Genomic DNA, 20,132 nt, shown 5'->3' with positions numbered 1-20,132 from the left:
GCATTCTAACACACAGGAAAACACCTGTAGAGAAAATCAGTCAGCTGCTCAGAACAACGGATTCAACGTTTGTAGTTCTTGTATTTGTGTAAATACTTTGTTAAATATGTTTCTTAATTTTACAGAACTACATAGAATGAATCCTGTCTTAATTATAAAAAATGATAAAAAAACATTTACAAAATAAGAAATATTAGTTAAATCATTTAGATAACCTAATGCTCAAAGTGTCAGCATGAAAACTGACAAGAGTGAACACAAAACAACGTCAAAGAACTTTTTAAAATCTTTATCAAAACTGAATTTTATTTCAGTAATTTTTGTGAAAGTCACGATGCTGCAAAATAAACTAATTATAAGGACTTACAACTTCAAAAGATGCGACAAACAACGAGGAAAAACAGAAATATGTGCTTGATTAGTTTTTTGTATCCCTAACATTAGGCTAGACAGCAAAAACGATGAAAAACCCTGATGAAAGCTTTCTAATAAAAGCATGTGCAAAGCGATTATTTTATAATGCCTATAATGTTAAGATTAAGAACAGTTGATCATGTAAATGAGCACGTGTCCATTCGGCTGTATTACCTTATCGAAATAATCTATCAAACATGATAAAACAAGATAAAACACCTTTCATTCCATTCGTTTGTTCGTATTTCAATAAAGCCACGCCCACTGCAGAGTGAATATTCATGAATATGCACATATGCTCCGCCCACTGGAACAGGTTTTCACAGGAACTGAATATTACTCAACAGCTCTAAAGCCCTAGCTTAACCTGATTAACCAGATTCACAAAACAACATTGAGAAATTCTGATTTTCACCTTGTTATATAAAATCACGAAGGGGATAATTTGGACAATTCAAAATTTGTTGAATGTTCCGCTCAATATATAATATAATATAATATCATAATATCATATATCATCATATAATATCAGTGTAACACGTAATGGTTACAACAATTATTACATTAGTTTTGTAACATTAGGGGTCAGGGGTCATGGTGGTGGTTATGGTACTGGACTCCTCACAGACTGGTGATCCGACTGTCTGAAGCAATACTGTGTAAAACATCAGATGTGAATCAGTATTTGGACTATAATTAACACAGTTGTTTAATGTCTGTTAAAAGCGACTAGTTTTTATAGTTAACCTGGATGGACTGAATTTACAAATAACATGAAGACATTTCACCTGATAAAAATGATGTATTAAAGGGACAGTTCATCAGTCACTCACCCTCAAGTTGTTCCAAACCTGTATGAGTTTCTTTGCTCTGCTGAACACAAAAGAAGATATTTGAAAAAATGTCAGTAATCAAACAGTTGATAAGACTGACTTTCAGGTTTTTTCCAATTCTATGGAAGTCAATGGGGTCCATCAACTGTTTGATTACCCTTCAAAATCTCTTGTGTTCAGCAAAGAAACTCATATGGGTAAACTATCCTTTAAATGCATCAAACTGTTGACAAATGACTGCTTTAATGTGATGAGGTCAAAGTGCAATGGAGGGACACGCCACAGGTATTGGATGTATAAGGGATTTCACAAGTGTTATCATGAAGAGTTCTGAACACTTTAAATGTCTCAACATGGCAGTCTTATCCTGCAGATATGATTACACTGATGAAATGTTTTTCTCAACACTAATGTGTGTGCTTCTGCGAGGACAACATCTGATCAGAGTCATGTGATCATCGTCACGAGCAGCAGGAGAAAAGCCAGTCTTCAATCTTTAACGCCTTTCACAGATGTCAAGTCCTTTTTGTGAGCAAAGAATCCCCTGATAAAGGCCCAGTCGCTGTAAGAATGAAGGAGGAACGCGTTGCTTCATCTCGTCTGCAGCGGGGAATGTTTGCTGTGGGTGTTTGAGGACACGCCCGACACACCGAGAGAAAACGATTCATTTATTCAGCTTACAATATTCACACTGAAAACTTCAGTATTCATCATGAAACAACAATAAATCATTAAATAGCAAAATTAATCAAGAACCAGAAAATGTTCAGTTTATGCTCAAGTTCTGAAAATACATGTAATAATTGTCTTTACAGTCTGCCAGAGCTTTAAAATCCCTCAACCAAACACAAAAACTGAGCTTCTTCACTGTCAACATTACAAACACGACACAGACGAGTGTTGATCAGCAATAAACTGCAGGAACACTGAAGCCGGTTTCTGAGTGAAGTCATGTCCTGCCCGAGATATTCCTGTGGAGCAGAGAGACTTCACACTCTCATATTTCAGGTTTATTTTAGCATGTGCTTAATAAAACTCATGCTTGATAAAACAGACAGACCGGCTCAGAGCAGCCAAGCTGGTTCGACTGGTAACCGGTCTGAATGACCAGTGAAGACGTCACACTGGACTACCTGCAGCCAGAACCAGCTTAACTAACTTGTGCCAGTTACAAACCAGCATTGCTCATACAACTTCAACATGAGGGTGAAGAAATGATGACAGGAGTTTTATATTTGGGTGCACCATCTTAAAATAAAGTTGGTCTAAACTGGTTTAACTGTTTATCTTGCTGGAGAAAGCCAGACAGAGAGACAGAGAGAGAGAGAGAACAGATTATGGCATCAAACAGCAGCTCACATGGAGCGAAGCGTCAGTTCCTCACCTGAGAACCACCGTGAAGTGGTTTTCCTGCAGCTCCGAGTCTTAATGGATGTTTCTCGTAGCTGAAGTTTCCCAGCTTCAGATTGTTGAGGCGAGACAATCTTTCAGCGCTGATCCTGTGAAGAAACATTCAGATTTTCAAAAAGCAACAAAAGAGCAGAATACAGGAGAGTTTGAGGGATCTGGTGCTCCGCTTCACTCACTTCAGGACGGTGATCTCTCGCACTGTGACGGTCTTCTTGTGTTTGGTGTCCATGTAGGAGAACATGTTGGGCCTGACCCTAAACACAAAGCCTGAACTCTGTGTGTGATGATCCGTAACGGCAGCAGGAGGAACTCTGAGAAGATGTTGGTGTCCTTCTCCTTATAGAGCACAAAATGACAAACTCCCACGGTTCTCCAGCCACGAATGCTTTCGAGGGGCTTCGGTGGGAGACAAAGGAAGAGACAAAAGACACTAAACGAAAAAGGACAAAATAATGAATCACAGAATGAAACAACATAACTGAGCCTTTTTAAATGCTTTATTTTATTTTGTTGTAAAGAAAACACACATGATCAATACCAGCAGCATTATATTCAGAACATTTATATACAATAACTGGAGAAAGTAAATATCTATCGAGTTATCAGTATAATTCAATATAATCAATCAATATAATTCTGTTGAGTTCAGTATAATTCAAACATTTCCTGATGCAGACTTGAACATCTTTATAGCAGTGTTTCATCACCGTCCAGTCAGCTGATCAGATTCTGAGCTGGGAGAAAGTCTGATCCGAAAACAGCATTTTAATGTTTGTTTTAAAAGTCCACAGTTTCAAAAATAACAACAACAAAAAAAAACCACAAGGAATCTTATATAATGAAAACTACATCTCCACTGATATTCAGATGGAAATACATAAAAAAAAAAATAAAAAAAAAAGATTTATTCTATCTGAACATTTCTTATTCAATAAGCGTCATTCATTTCTGTATCAGAATACAGTATCAAATGTCACAAACTCAAGAAAAACAAACAATCTTCAGATTGTGTAAATAATAACTATTATGAAAGATAAGGAAAAGAAAGCTGTAATAAATGAGTAAATTCTGTCCTTCACCACTCCGCCTCTCCCACAGCCTTCGAGAAAACATAGTCTTTCCCTCCGTAACTCATCACTCCATCTTTCAAGTAGAACTTCCATCGGTTCTTACTACGGTGAATCTGTAAAACAAACAAATGTCATTTAATACATTAAAATATTAGTACTATTGTTGACACTACAGCAACTTTCAATGAAGTCTCATCAAACGGATCAATGGTCTTCTTTCTTCTCTTCCCAAAACCGCTTGAAGGTCCATACCGCCACCTACTGCCTGAAACCTGCATACACACCTTTCACCTGTTTTCACATGCTCCAGTTCTCAGTGTTCTCTACAAAACTCTTTTTTGCATGTTTTTTGCATTTATGGGAAGTTTATCAATTTATCAAAATTCCTTGATTTATTAGCTAAAAGACTTGTTGAATTGTATAAGTTGTAATTGTAAAAGACACTAGAAAAAAAAAAAATGAATGTTTCCAGGTGGTTGTAAAAAAAAAAAAAAGTTGAATTCATTCACGCTAAACACGTCAAAGCGCCGTCCCAGACACAAACTAAAAACACATAAGAGTATGAAGCACAAACACAAGCTCATGTTTTATCATAAAAGATCATCCGTTCCACAGGGTTTAGACAGGATCGTATCAGAATTAAGAGACTGCTACTGGAAAAATATGATACTTTTATTTAATAGCCATTGTCTTTATCCAGTGTATTTTAAAGCAATGTTCATTTTCAAGTCCTTTCACCTCATTCAATAAAATCTTTTTTTGTTTGTTTTTTACCTTGTCATACTGGCAAACGATGACATTCTCAGTGTCGAAGATCTCTGGGATATCCTGATCACTCACGTCATCTCCGGAGTTCAGCGGATCCTGAGAGAAAGAGAAAGCATTCATTTCTTCTCTTTTAAACTGGACTAGACTTTATGTGTCTAGACTCTATTATCGTCTTCCTGCTCATGAACATGACCGTTATAATGAGACCTGAAATTCACCTCAAATTCTTCAAGGTCTAATGAGTAAATCAAGAAAAGCAAAAATGCAATATTAACTATGATTCAAGACCTCTTAAAGTTTTCTTCACACCCAACTAGTGATAGCAGAAAAATGTCCCATTTTCATCTTCCAGAATATAAAGGTACAGTGTCTGTCCACACAATGAGCGCTTTATTTCAGTAGTGGTCATCTGAGCATGCTAGTGACATCATTAAGTTGATGTTTTGACTAATTAGATGATAGTGGTGGCAGCAGATGTGTTTTACTCATAAAACATTAGGCTCAAGAGATAACCAGTTTAGATGTAAAGGGTCACTAATTACACAGCTGAAGATGTCGTTAGCTTTATCATTTGCACAGCCCTTCCTTGATAATAAACTCCAGCATCTGCGCTACAAAAACCCATAAAGAAATCCCCCTTTACAGTAGATAATTATTTACAATGAAATCCGTTAGAGAGCTTTATGGCTAACGATCCTTTCAAAAAAACATCTTGGCAACACTTTAATTCGATGATCCACTTTAGACAATCCACTGACTATAAGTAACTTTGCATCTACATATGTCAACTTATTCTACTAACCCAAACTTAACGGTATCTCTTATAATACTCTAAAACTTCTAGTTAGTAGAATGTCTAAAGTGGACCACAGGACTAAAGTGTAACTAACATCTAACCTGTTGAGGAAGAAAAAAAGCTTTTATATCCCTTTAAATCTCTGAATTTTCACCATCTCTAAAAAGCCAAGCCAGCGTTGATTCTGGTTTTGTTACAAACTCTGTCGCTTTGCCTTTTTGATTGTCGATTCTGCACTGTTCTGAGTTTCTTTATTTTTACAACCAGTGATTTCCCAGAGGTCTGTCGTCTGCGTTGTCCATCTATGGTCTCACTCATGGTGACAACTAACCTGCACTAATCCCACACCGTACACAAGCTACTTTTCTCTATTTACAGAGAAGAGACACGCAGAGGCTTACCATAGTGAATCAGAGTAAGACAAAACACTTGGAAGAAGTATTGATGATGTATTGACTCATTTAAACCTGGTTAATCAGCACTCGTCAGACTCTGACGGCTCATTCTTCGGTTCAGTAACTGGTCTAGTAAACGCCACCTACTGTTTCCTGCCTGTAAGTGTCCATGTCGTTCACTGTGAACCCTCAGGCTGGCACTAGGGGTGTGTGTAATCATATTACACCATTAACGATTAAAAAGTTTCCACGATCTACCTTGATGCTACAATCTCTCTTCAGTCGCAGCTCTGCAGACTCTCAGAAACCCGTGCTGTGAGCTCTCCTTACCTCTTCCTCTTCCAACTCCTCCTCCCCATTGCCATTGATCATTCCCAGAAACTCATTCTCTCCAACGAGCCCCAGATCATCATCATCATCATCGTCGTCGTCATCTTCCTCAGTGTCGGAGCTGCTGTCAGCGACTCCATCCAGTTGTGCGATGTCCACCAGCTGGTTGAAGTTGATGTCCGTCTGGAGCTCCGTCTCAAGCTGATGAAACAGCATCAGTATCATATTCTGCATTTAACGACAATCTTTGAGCAGAAACAATTATACGGTTTCATTAAAACTACATGATGAAAGTTTTTTTCAGGAGAACCAAAATTAAAATTGTTACTCATCTCAAACACATTTGCATATTTCCACCCTCCTCCTCGGCTCTCAAATCTCATTAACATATTTAAAGTGAAGCACCATGTTCAGTTATAACCCATTTTACATTCACTTTTTTAATGGATTAGGCAAACCTTTAGTTTAAGGTCTACTTTTTCATGCATCGGTTCATGCATTAGAGTGGGGGGGAGAACAACTCACTTAACCGTCGCTTTTTAATGATATTGAAATATATTTTTTTATGGCAGAATTTATATAATTCATATTCAATTGCTATATTTTAGTCTTTGCTTATGGCCCAAAGTATACTTTTAACACGTACTCGAGGATTAGTGTACAGTGCGCGTGACGCAAATCTGATCATCAGAAGAGTAAGTTTCTTAAATTGTACGCGCGTACTGTCGCACATTTAATTGTTTTGCAGTAGTAATTAGTTCATCCACAAGGTGGTTCTGAGGGCGTCGATTCACAAGGTAGTCGAAGAAAAACTGCAGAAACAGAACAGACCGGAGCGCATGCAATCTACAGCGACAACGGAGGCCAACATAGACGAGAGATTGTGTGAAGAGGTTAGAAAGTACCCTCATCTGTACAACTCTATGGGTTATAACTCGTGGAGAGATACTGTTCAAAACTGCGCATGCATCTGTGTATGCGTATGAGTAAGGGCTATGCGTTTGACTGTGCACGAGCATACACGTTTAAAAAAAAAAAAAAAAAAAAAAAAGTATACTCTGGGCTTATAGGTGAGGTGGAGAGTAGAGGACAACATTTATTCATAATTATTTGAGTATTACAGGACATCAGCTTCACTTTGGATTTTACACACTACCAAGAAAGCAGAACTAGACATAGCTAAATCTGTACTCATGGTCTGGGGGGCTTCTATGATATTAGACTGCATTGCCTATAATAAAAGATAATGAATTTCAAACCTGAACCAAACATATTTTTATTCAAAAGATCAACAGTCTGTCATTAGTCTTTAGTCTGCCACAAAAAAACAACATTAAAATCATGAACTCAAATGTCATTGTGAAAAAAACAAAAACAATGACTGTTGTAAATAACAGTGTGTAAATCAGACCTTTCTGTATAGCCTAACTTTAAGGAAATAATTGTGTAGTGAAGTGCCGCGAACAATCAATCACTCCTTTACGCGTGCATCACTGTCCTCCTCGCGGCTGCAGCAGCTTGCGCTCTCTTCATCATCAAGGCTTAAAACAAAAAGTGCATATCTAAATTCGCGCCTTAGCCGCCTACGGTATTTTTTTAGAACTTAGAAAAAAGATGCTGCAGCCAATGAGCAGCCGGCGGGGGCTGGTTGCAGGAAAACTCAACCTCCGCAGACAGTTAGGGCCAGATTCGGGATTCGGGACAACGGTTTAGATTTCGGGACTGTCACGAATTTTTCGGGACGTCTGGTCACCCTATCGACTAGTAGTCATTCATATATATATATATATATATATATATATATATACACACACACACACACACACTGGGGGGAATATAAAGCCTATCCTGCACTCAAGCACACACAAAGTTTGCTGCAAAGCACGGGCAAAAGAAATTATTATGAATGTGTAGGAAAAAATAGCAAGAAGACATTTTAATTATTAATAAACTAGTGTTTTCTGAGACAGTGTCGGCTGCAAAGATGAAGTTGATGCTGACGTGCCTACAGAAGGCATCCTTCATATGGATTTCATAATCAGGGAGCATTTGTTTTTTATTTGAATTAGTTTGTGTAAAAGTAGACATTTCAAGCATTTTATAGATATATTTCGCATGTCTGTGAGGCAAGTATACACTGAGTTTCGGTTCATTTTTGTGACGCGCTCCAGTTTAGAGGCCGAGACAGCAGAAAGTGCATCCTGTTTATTTTCATTCTTTTACAAAAGCACTGTTTTGTTGTTATTGTGAGTTTACTCAAATAAGTACCCTTTACAGTAAAAAATGTATTACTTTTATCTGTATGACAAAAATGATTTTAAGTTGTTTCTGCTGTTGTCAGGAAAAAAATGCAAGTGGTCGCACCGGCGCCTCCATGTCTTGCAGTAAGTGTGCTGTACTTCAGCTTCCGAACTCTGCACAAACTCTCGGATATGCTCCTAATAACACCACATTTATCTAGGATAACATTAGAGTGAGCGCCATTTAAAGTTGCTACTACTTAAAGCCATATTTGAGGTCAATGGATGATAGACCAACATTTGGATTTCCTGCCTGTAGGGCTGGGCGATATGACAAAAAAAATAAAATCTTGATTTTTTTTCAGAACGATTGACCGATTCACGATTGTGATTTTTTTTTTTTTTTTTTTTTTTTTTACTGTTTAACTAGTCACCTTAAAAACTTGCTGATTTAAGTAACATTCTCTTCATTAACAATCTGGTTAAAAAAAGTTCCATTCCAAGTGCAGCACACAAAGTGATAAACATGGTGTAAATGTAAAACAATTGGTTAAATATCTTTGCAGAAATATGCCTGAAATATGAAGACAAATGTTGTAAAAACTTATCTTAAACACTCTATATAATCTGAAATAATATAAAATAAGAAAATGCTAAATATTTCTTAATCAAAAAGTAATAGCAATAAATAACACCAGTAATAGGCTATTATTAAAAACAGAAAACAGCAGCAGCTTTCAGCCCGTCACCATCATGCAAACATGAATATCAAACAGGTTTATACATTTCATTGCGCTATTTGTTTTGTGGACGTGTTTAGGTGTTGCGCTTGTGTGTCGCGTCTTTTGCAGCGTCTCACCCATGAAACGGCGTTCTAAAAACACGGCGGTCAGATAAAAAAAAGCTCATCTCACGTAATAACTTTGCCTTTTTTCTCATTCCACTGCCTGCGTCTCATTTTTATAGCGCAATAATGCATTTCTCAATGAACAGCCGCTTAAGAACAGTGATGTGTTCTACATTCATAGAGCGTCACATGACAGCGGTTAATCAGGCGCGCCGGCGCCATCATGAGGTCCGATCATTCTCCTAATACGGTTAACATTGCTGTATTGTCAACGTCTAATTGTAACGCTTGCCCTAACAAGGACCCGCTCCAACTGCGTGACTTCAGCACATCCTGGAGTTTTTTTTCTGCGACTAACCAACTAATAAAATTTTGGTTGACTAAGCCTCTTTTTGTCGACTATTAGGGGGCAGCACTGTTTAATAGGAAATACTCCTTAGCAAACTTTTAGTCAATGGTGTCGACTTGCAAGAATTAAAACAATAAAATGTTCAGCGGGAGTGAGTTACATCTGGTTTCTAGCGAAGTATTCAGCACGTTGTAGGCAGCAAAAAAAATAAAATTAAATACAGAGAGAATGTCGTGATGTCTGTGTTTGTAGTCAATATTTCAAACTGGATGACCACAAACAGAGCGTTTTAGGCCAAATGGAGAGAAAAACTGAAAGAAACTGCCACTCTGTTCCGCCTGAAGCAAAACATGGATTAAAAAAAGCTGTTGCCATAGTAAGCCATTTTTCGCATAATGCTGTATAAAGAGTACACAAATTACAATACAATTTTCAGTGATAAACTCATTCTTAACTGTTGTTAATAACCCTCTGTTGATCCGACTGTCTGTTGACGAGGATACAAAAGTGCAAAAGTGTAGTTGTCACCAAAGCCCTGGAGCTGTCAAAAGTGTTTTGCGTCAACCAAGCGGACTTTTGCTCACAAATAAACATGAATTTCTCGGTCCAGGGAACACTTTAATATGTCCAACATGAGGTCCCATCTTGTTCAACATCTAGAGCTAAACGCCAAACAACCTGTAAAAGCAACACCAGGCCAACAAACTCTGGATGTGATAATGAATAAACTACCCAGTGCTTCAGAGGAAGCGAAACACATCATCTGACATTTGTCCACTTGCTGTGGTGTGGAAAACCCAGGTTTACACTTTGGAGACATGGTCCAAGATAGTTGTGCCTACAATCTATGACAAGACCAGAGCCTTGCATGAGAGTCGAACTGGGAAAATGTTGCAGAACTACTTTCCTAATGTAGCAGTCGAATGAAACATTGCCGAAAAAGAACCAGTTTAGTCACACACAATGCACCCCCAACCCCATGGTTGTTGCTGCCCAATTGTGTCAACAACTAGAAACACCCTCAACCGGGCCTCACAGCGCACTGAAGATGCCAGCTGTTGCAAGGATACTTGGACGAGTAAGGGGCCATTCACACAGAACGTGTTTTTCTATTCCAATGCACTACTTTTCCATTGTTTTTCTATGTAAACGCGCTAGATGGACATGCAAAACCATTGAGCTCGCGTCTTGCATCTTTTGCAGTGTGTCACACATGACATGGTGTTCTAAAAACGTGGCGCTCAAGTTAAAATCACTTCAACTTTTTAAAAACCGTGTCTCGAGACCTTGTGTTTTGCCCATTCCACTAACCGCATTCTGTGTGAACGAGCCCTAATAAACGTGACTGGGTTTAGCACAGAAGTGCTGTAGGACTCAATGCTTTGCAGGAGAAACTAAAGTTGCTTGATTGAGTCAGACATATCCAGCGCTGAGGAGTTCATTCATCCTGGCCCTGAAGCCAGTGAAAGTGGCTACATGTGTTGTGTTGGACGAGAGTATCCCGAGACCCCCTTTCATAGCCACACTACATGCAAAGCACCTTTTATAGTCCTCAAGTTCACAGTGACTTTTACACAAAATGTTTAATTGAAAGGTAAACTCATTTCAGACTGCCGGGAAATGGACCAGTTGTAGATGCAGGCAGCAAAAAGCAACAACTTATACAGAAGAATAAAGTTCTTATGAAGAATAGAGAATGTTTTAAAAAGCTGTTTTCTTAAGTGCATGTAAAACATTTAATTTCAGCAACCTGTCAGATAACACTTAGCTTCCTATCGTTTTGGGGCTTTTCACTTGTCCACCATCTCTATTTAGAGGTAGAAAAGACTAGAACACAACACTGGTTTCATATTCATAGGTATTTGGCATGTTGAATTGAAGTTTACCTTAATGTCATGACTAGTTTTAGCCTGCAAATCTGGAAGAGCAGTCGATTCATCATCTACTCCATCTGGCTCTTTTAAGGCCGTTTCGATCACATTCCTGGTATAATCCGAGCGCGGCCCCTGTGCTGGCGGAGTGAAGAACGATGAGGCACTCATGTCGATGGGCTGTGGGCTGAACTCAATGCCATCGAGGGTGAACTCGCTCTGACTGTCAGAGGCTGATGGGGAGGGTTTGTCATCAGTTTGTTGACAGAGCTGATGGGGCGATGGCTGCGGAGGATTTGGCAGTGTCTCAGACACCACACAACCAGATGGCGCTGGAGGACACGGAACAGACAGATGGGCCGGGATGCTGCGAGAAACGGCCACGGGATGAGAGACCAGGTTTGAAGCAGGTCGGGTCAGGACATGCTGACCTCCTCGCGTGACCATTACAGGAACATTGACTTTGTAGAAATGTCCTAAATGTGAGAGAGGAATGGGGAAGAACAGCTAAACATTATTTATGCCATCATTTCAGCTCATTTACATCAACACAATAAGTGGTTGGAATGGGAGATTCAAAGTCTTAGAGAGAAGGCTTCTTCAACTCAGTCTTGTCTGTAGGATTAAAGCAACTGTTGCAGGGGTGCAAACTCCGTTCCTGGAGAGCCACAGCCGTGCAGAGTGTATTTTCAACCCTATTCAAATGCACCTAATCCAGCTAATCAAGTCCTTCATTTTAAAACTACAGGTATGTGTCTTGGAGCAGGCTTGACCTAAACTCTGCAGGACTTTGGCCCTCCAAGAACGGAGTTTTGAGCTCCTCCCAGGGCTGCCGACATGCTACAGCTACAGCTACAGCTCCCTTCTGAGGTGGCTGCGATCACTACTTATCCTCTCGAGGCGGCGGTGACCGCTACTGATCCTTTTTAGGTGGCGGTGACTGCTCCTGGACCCTCTGCTTTCTGCGTCATGGCCAAGAAGGCCGCCTTTGAACCCTGTCTGCCATAACATGACCACGGAGGTTCCTGAACTGTCTCCACTGACATGATCATGGAAGCCACCTATGAACTTCATGCAGATTCTGTACCGGTCAAAGAGGCATTCCCTGAACCCTCCGTGCTTCCTGTTACTCCATGGAGACGTTTCTAACCTCTCTGTGCTCTCGGTTTTAGTTCTGCCTAATCCCCCATGGTGATCTCCAGTTCTACCAGGTCTGCTGTGGTGGTCACCAGTTTCATCTGCTCTGCTGAGGTAGTCTTCTGTCCTGTCTGCTTTGCATTGGTGTTCGCAAGCTCTGCCTGCTTCACCGTGGTGGTCACCAGTTCCTCCTGCTCCACCATGGTGGACTTCTACTCCATCTGCTCCACCATGGTGGTCTCCAGCTCCACCCCGGCTACCTGCTCTGTTACACTTCTGTTCCACGGGCCTGGTCCTCCATCCCTCTCCCTAGTCCACCTCTGCTCCACCACCCTCCTAGACCTTTTGTGGAGTGTCTGGAATCCGCTCCTTGGACTAAAAGGACTTTTATGTTAAAGCATATTTTCTGTTCCTGTTCCTGTGTTTAGTCCCCATATCCTTTGTTTTCATTGCTTACCATGTTAGTTACCCCCCATAGTCCATAGTTTCTCTCATTTGTTGCCATAGTTACTTATCACCTTCACCTCTCCCTGGGTAGCCCTTATGATCCCTGTGTATTTACACCCGTGTTCAGTTGTCTTTTGTAGGTCGTTGTTCTTACATGTCTCTTCACCTCTTTGTGAGCGGTTGCATTCCTGGTTTCCTTGCCTGGATTATGTGTCTGGTTCCCCTGTTTGGATTATTTTTTGGCATCTTGTTTGGATTTACAAATCAACATGATGATCCAAGTTTCTTTTACATATTATTGTAGCAGCATAATACATCAGTTTTTGATATCAAACTCTTTGCAAAGTCTGCTTAGTCATGATTGCTTCATATGTGGTTTAATTCATATGAAAACACTATAAAAGCTATTCCATATAAGCAACAACAGACAATTGGATGTTTAATATTTCACACTACATGAACATGACTGTATATTGTCAATATTGTCTTTTACCTGCATCTTTTCTCAGGTATGCTGAAGATGTGAAACGCTAGTAATGTTAAAACAGTACAATAGTGATGGGTCGCTCATGAACGATTCAGTCATTGCATTTTCCATTTGACAAATGAGCGAACAATACAGGAGGTGATGTAATCATTCATGATTCTCATATTTTACCTTTAGGCTGCATTATAATGATTTCCTAATATGATCAAAGATTGTTTTTGTGACACTACCAACACCTAGCAAAGTTACAAAAATACAGCAAATTTTGCAAATGCCCCTTTCACGCATCATACCTCCCTTAACTCAAACATTACAATCACAGCTCTTATGGGTGCTTGTAAAGGCTCGTCTCAACAGGTAAAAGTATGCTACTTTCAATAAGAGGTCAAACATATTAGTGTTGCTATGTGTCATAAGAGATGAAGTACACTAACACTCAGTCTATAGCAGTAGATCTCAACTGGTTTGGCCGTGAGACCCCCATTTTCCCATGGTCATCAAGTTGCAATGCAAATTTTTAGGAACTCGAATCAAGAAAATATTTCTCAAAAATCCTTTACACACACCCCCAAATACAGTGATTTGTTTTTCTTGCACTTCTTTACACGAAGCTGAATGTCTTCTCCCATGTAAAAAGTCAGTCATGGTCCCACATCTCAAAGGCAAACACGCAAAATATAAATAAATACAAATAAAAGCTGTGATTAAAGGTCTATCATAAATGCAAAAAAATATGGGGCTGCTTTTATGTCCCCACCAATGTCAAAATCAAACCTACGTCCTTGCCGGACTGCGATTTCAACCGAGGGGGACGATTCTTGTGTCCTGGCACCGGCTCTGAACCTTTTCATCCAGTCAACACAATGTTAAACGTGGAGGATGAGCGTGTTGAGAGTGCGGAGACTCACCTGAGGCCGTCTGCAGCGTGACGCCAGCGGGAATCTGGACCGGATACGTTATTCCAGGAGGCAGAGAGAATGTGGCAACAGAGCCACAGTTGTTCTGAAAGTCATGGAAAACATGTTCGGTTTGAACATTTTCATTTCACATTCAAAAAAAAGAGCTTCACCTTAGAAGATCAACATTTACATGAGTTTAATAAGGGGAACTTATTGCATTATTGTATGGGATGTATATTAAGATTGAATAATTCAAGATGTTATGATGCTGATTAATGAACACAGACCACAGACAATCTTACTATATTAAATAGCTGTGAAAGTGGATTTAAAACACGAGTGGAAAGAGAAACGTACTGGTATCCTGGCTAATTGGCTACAAATGTGTAAGTGATGCATCACAGTCTGTTGTTGACTTACTGCTTTAGAGGAGAAATTCTGCACATTCTGAGCAGCTGGAATGACAACTGAGAACAGAGAAAAGAGTCAAGCATACATGACCAAAGAAAACAAAGTGTCTTTAAACGAAACTGACAAAAGTGTGAGCGCAAAAGCATGTGGTGAGAGATGTGACTGTGCAATATTTATCGTGACAATATAATTGCTGTTTTAACGATATACGAGCTGACATTATAAAGTATGTCACTGACTTTGCAAAAACGAACAAAAACATGACTTAGTGTCCAAAAGCATCCACTACATGATGAAGCCAGCAATGCTGCTAGTTATGAGAGCAAAAATATCCCAGTATGAGTTTTTATTTTTTATTTTAATTACACATAATATAGTTATGTAATATCACTATTTTATATCAGTGCATAAGCGTGAATGTGATACTGATTTTATGCAACAGTTCAAACAAGTATTGAGTGAGTTACATTTAGGACACAACAATGTCTGTTTTTACTCTGTTTAGCCAATGAAAATAGTTCCAAACAAGAGCAGAGCTGATGTGTGTCTCAGAGCAACAGTGCAATGTTTCGTACTTGAGTTGAATCTGTTTTTAAATTAATCATTTGAGTCAATGATTCAATGACCCATTTCATAAAGACAGTCATTTGCATTGTTTCTAACTGAATCAACCGTTTTAAACAAATCATTTGAATGAATGATTCAATGAATCACTCATTAATTTAGGGTTTGGCTGCCACCTATTGGTAGTTTTAGACAGGCCTAAACCAGCCCGCACAAAAACACAATCAGCAAAATATCTCCTTACCCTTGTCAAAAAAATAAATAAAATAAAATTTAAAAAAAAATCCCAAAATATTTTTTGTTTTTTTGTTTTGTGTCAATATCACATTCCCCTAATTTGGGCTTGCATTTGTTTGGTTGGTTATTTAGCTATGAGAATAAAAAAATAAATAAATAAATAAATAAATTTATTAAACAAATATATGCAGGAAAGATTTAAAGTCAGAAAGGGCTTATTTAAATATATGTCCTTTCAACGTACATCAGACTATGGGTTTCTGCAGTCAGTAATACATATATATATATATATATATATATTTTAGTCATAGGGAAATTAAAACAAATGGATATAAAAAGAGAAATAAATAAATTGTAAAGCTTAATTTTGTCAGAGTGACGACTAGCCTAATAATATGTAGCTCAACTTCTGCATACGTGTAACAGTGCGTAATAAACACTAAAATGAGATATTTTGTCTGGTAAAATTTATCACCACATGTTGACCAGCAGCAAGTTTTCTTTAAAGAAACTCTGGTGTGCTTTCTTTGCTCTTTAATAATTTTAATTATTAATGTAGTAATTAAATATTTCTCCATAGCAAAACACATTTTAGTGGTTCCATGGTCTCAGAGTCAATGTGTTTTTGTTTAAATGGCTGAAATAAGGTCCGTAGTGAACACAAGATCAAGATACTTTCACGTTTTATTTTACAGCATAAAATACATCAGTATTAACATACCTGTGATTTTTTTAAGCTGTTACAGGTCTTGAAAATGACTTGACTACAGAGGCTGTCGGCGACATTAAACAGCATCAGCCGAACAGCTGAACTCAGTCCGCTTTTACAGCCTCGTCATGCTTATAATCACACTCTGTCATGATTATTACTGGGAGTGCCCTTGTCTGCCACTAGAGGGCACTCCAACCTGGACTTTTGACCACGTCGGGACTGATAGGAAGCGCCTAGAAACAAACAGGTATAAATAGACAGACACTAATGATCAAACACAAAACAGCTGGGTGCAATGACAGGATAATGAGTCCAGGAAGTGTGTTATGGGAAATGAAGTCCAAGTGATGAAAACCAAAAGTCCAGGTTGGAGTGCCCTCTAGTGGCAGACAAGGGCACTCCCAGTAATAATCATGACACGCTCTTACAAACTATTCCAACTCAAACTTTCAGAGGAAATGTCTGCAGATAAAGATGAAAGAGCTGTCGGAAGCTCAGTGCTGGTGACGTTAAGCTCGTGAGACTGTGGTGTAGATCACTTATAGCGTAACTTTAGCTTTCCTGCATTTAAGCTTCAAAATTAATTAAAGTCGTGTTCAACTGTGAAAATCATCTTGATGGACAAAACGTGCAAGTATCAAACTTTTGTTGATCACAGAGATGTTTTTTTTTTTTTTTTGCAATAATCCAAAAGCCTTTGGGAAAATCCTGTTGGGTAATGCCGAGTTCAGACTGCATGATTTTCAAAGTAGTCGGGTCACTGTTCTTTTCACACTGCATGACTATCTTGGCCAGCATTCAGTCGCTGCTGTGTTCAAACTGCACGATGGATCGGCGACAGAAGGTTTCACACTGCATGACTTTACAATAGGAAGAATCGCCGACAACTCTGTCTGGCACACAAACTACGTTTCACAACCAAACACACGCGAGACATGTCAAGGAAACAACGCGCGCAAGACCGGAGTTCTCACGCGAGACTGGCCCTGTGTCTCAATCAGCTCCCTAGCTCCCTAGGTCGTGAATCAGTATATAATGAAAGCGAATGTGGCTGATACCCTGATCAGTGCCCTGACTGCTGAACTAGGGAGCTGATTGAGACACACGGTGGGATTATTAAAAATAGTAGCCCGCAAGAAGCTTGAAATACGAATTGCCTGTGTGCTGATTTGCAGCGAAAACAACATAAAGAAAAGAAGAATATGGAGAAGGAAATGTTTGGGGAGACGCGAAGAACAAGGATTGTGTGTTCTGCAACGATAGTTGGAGCAAAATACATAACTTTTCAATGTGCTGCTGTTGATGGTCAAGCAAATGTTTGTGCTTTGCTTCTGTATGATAAAATTGTAATGTTTATCTGAAACGAAGCCATGCTTGCTGATATTTTGGTCTATAACTCCCCGCTGCTCTATATCTTGCTCTCTCATTGGCTGTCGGTCATCGCTGATGTAGTTTTCAGTCAGAACGCTTTTCACACAGCAGGATTTTGAATCGCCGACAGGTCCAGATATTTAGCATGCCAAATATCTCACGGGTGTCGGCGATTCTCTCAGATCGCGTCTTTGCTCATGAACACTGCGTGATTGTCACTCGCGTGAACGAGCACCGATTTGCCTGTGATTTCGGGCATTTGTCGGCGATTTCTCAAAACCTGTCGGCGAGCCAAAATCGGGGCTAAAATCGTGCAGTCTGAACTCGGCTTTAGTGTCGAGGGAACCGGCATGATGCTTACTGCTGAGTGCCCTACAGAGACGCCATCACCTGCACCACTCTACTGTAGAGCTCCATGCTTGGAATTACTAATAACTGAATTACAGAGCTCTGCAGTAATAATTGTTAAAAGTAAGAGTTGAATTGTAGAGCTTTCTAATTTAATTCTTACTAGTAAAAATGCAGTTACGACGAGTAACACTGGGAACATTTTAAGCTTGACATAAAGCACACTGATGAGCTTCAACAGAACTAATCTGAGTTCAGCTGCTGTAATACTGTAAACACACTGTAATTCACTGTACCTCAAAGCAACACACACACACACACACACACACACACACACTGTTGGAGAAAGGCGTTGACAGTGATTTCAGAAGCAGGACACACCGGTGGGTTTATGGAGAGTCTGTGTGTAGTTTGATGGCAGCTGCAGAACAAAATTGGATGGATTGTTGTCTTTAATGAAACCCTCCACAGCTTTAGACTGCACGACCTTTGACTCCCAGAGCTGAAACACACGCACACACACACACACACAGTCAGAAGTCAGTTCGACTAACAAGCCGTTTACTGCATCTCATCTCTGTATCTGTAACACGAGTGTCTGACCTGTCTGAGGGTGTCCAGCACTCGCTCGTCCACTCCTTCATCACAGAACAGCTCTCTCACACTGTCCATCACATCATCGATGACGGACAGATACAGCTTCGGCTGGACATCAGTCACACACACCTGATCATCTACTGTCACACTAACTACACACTACAACTACAATGTTTGTTAATGATCTTTATAAGGAAAAAGTAAATAAAGCGTCGTTTCCTCACCAGAGTGTTGGCGTTTGAGAGCATCGCTTCACTCAGTCAAACCAACAACTGAAGCCAATTAAGAGCTAATCAAGCCCTCTTCTCGCTTACATTCATTACAATTGACCGTAATTAAGACACTGACGTTGCTACACGGCGAAAGGTAATTGTATAAATTGAAAATGATCACGAAACGAGGGGAAGAAAATATGATAGAAATATATAGAGGAGAAACGCGACGCGTCTCTTTAACGCGCAAAGTGACGTCACCGCCTAGTTTCGCTATTAAAATCATCTTTCTTTCTTACGTTTTACTGTTATTTAGGTTACATAATGTATTTTTGTAATATTGTTCCAACCTTCAGTTTCAGTCTGTAACTTTTAGTTCTTTCTTTAATAAATAAAAACGTAGGCCTATCACAAAATAGCCTATCTTGAATTTAATATTTTTAAAATAATTTGTAGGAGACAGAAAATCTAATCTAACATCTGTTTGTCCGTTCCTCAGGGCAGCTCTCATCCACAGGTTTGTCTCATATAGCACATCTGCAAGATGTCTGTTAAAGATCGCTTCATCTGGAAAGCATCTGCTGTTAACAAACATCTGATAGACGTCTTTGAGATGTCAGTTTCCCTGTTGAAAAAACAGCATATGCAGGTTAGGTATGTTTTGATGGTTTAAACTGGTCCTGAGCTGGAGCTAGTTGCTTAGGGCCAGGGGTTGGGATTTGTTATGTGGGGGGGCTCTGTGGTTTCATGTGTATGCAAAGACTACAATATCGTATCAACTGACAAACTAAAATATAACAGGTTGAGAGAGCCCTCTGCTATGAACACTAAAATGCTGATCAAAATCATTCTATAGATGCTGGTAGTGTGCAAAGCTACATCTGATGACGATAACATCTTTCTGTAGGCCTGTGCTTCTCCTCTGTGTCAGTATCAAATATAGGAGTGATGCTACCATTAAAGGAGAAAATATAATGTGTGTGTGTGTGTGTGTTGTAAATATAATTTATTCTGAAACAAGCAACATTCTCATCAGCGTTTTATCAGCAGTGACATATTTATTTATTTATTAACCTTTATAAAAGGGCATCTTTTATTTCAAATTCTTACATTTGATCAATTAAAATAGTAAGACACTATAGGGCTGTTACCAAATTAAATAATTTACACTGAAAAAGTACAACTGCATTTAATAATGTTATGAGATTCTTTAAATATTTTTGAATATACAAATAAGCAATGTTGGTGGGAAATTTATACTTTTAAACATGAAATTAAACCGCCAGTAGATGGCGGCAAGTGACCGTCTTAATGTGAGCCACTGAGTCATTTATTCAAACGATTCATTCAAAACACTGAATCATTGGAAACCATAGACATTATAATT

At 39.2% G+C, this 20,132-nt stretch overlaps 2 protein-coding genes across 3 annotated transcripts; both read right to left on the bottom strand.

Moving 5' to 3' along the window:
• Positions 1-235: 235 nt before the first annotated feature.
• Positions 236-2,994, bottom strand: LOC125277587 (pseudouridylate synthase 7 homolog). Of its 2 annotated transcripts, none has more exons than XM_048206073.1 (3): positions 2,834-2,994; positions 2,632-2,746; positions 236-2,218 (listed from the first exon to the last, which is right to left on the bottom strand). In XM_048206073.1, the coding sequence occupies exons 1-3, from the start codon at positions 2,896-2,898 to the stop codon at positions 2,075-2,077; spliced, it is 324 nt and encodes a 107-aa protein (XP_048062030.1). In that variant the 5' UTR covers positions 2,899-2,994; the 3' UTR covers positions 236-2,074. The 2 variants fall into 2 exon arrangements, with proteins under 2 accessions (XP_048062030.1, XP_048062031.1); XM_048206074.1 differs by having other exon boundaries at positions 236-1,866.
• Positions 2,995-3,140: 146 nt separating this feature from the next.
• gtf2a1l (general transcription factor IIA, 1-like) lies at positions 3,141-19,165 on the bottom strand. Its single transcript, XM_048206072.1, has 9 exons — positions 18,758-19,165; positions 18,540-18,641; positions 18,318-18,438; positions 14,714-14,760; positions 14,303-14,396; positions 11,339-11,799; positions 6,017-6,217; positions 4,502-4,591; positions 3,141-3,840 (listed from the first exon to the last, which is right to left on the bottom strand). Exons 1-9 carry the CDS (start codon positions 18,779-18,781, stop codon positions 3,733-3,735), a joined length of 1,248 nt encoding a protein of 415 aa, XP_048062029.1. The 5' UTR covers positions 18,782-19,165; the 3' UTR covers positions 3,141-3,732.
• Positions 19,166-20,132: the final 967 nt, after the last annotated feature.

Source organism: Megalobrama amblycephala, linkage group LG10, assembly GCF_018812025.1.
Source record: "Megalobrama amblycephala isolate DHTTF-2021 linkage group LG10, ASM1881202v1, whole genome shotgun sequence".
Lineage (NCBI taxonomy): Eukaryota > Metazoa > Chordata > Actinopteri > Cypriniformes > Xenocyprididae > Megalobrama > Megalobrama amblycephala.
This window is presented reverse-complemented; position numbering and strand designations above follow the sequence as displayed.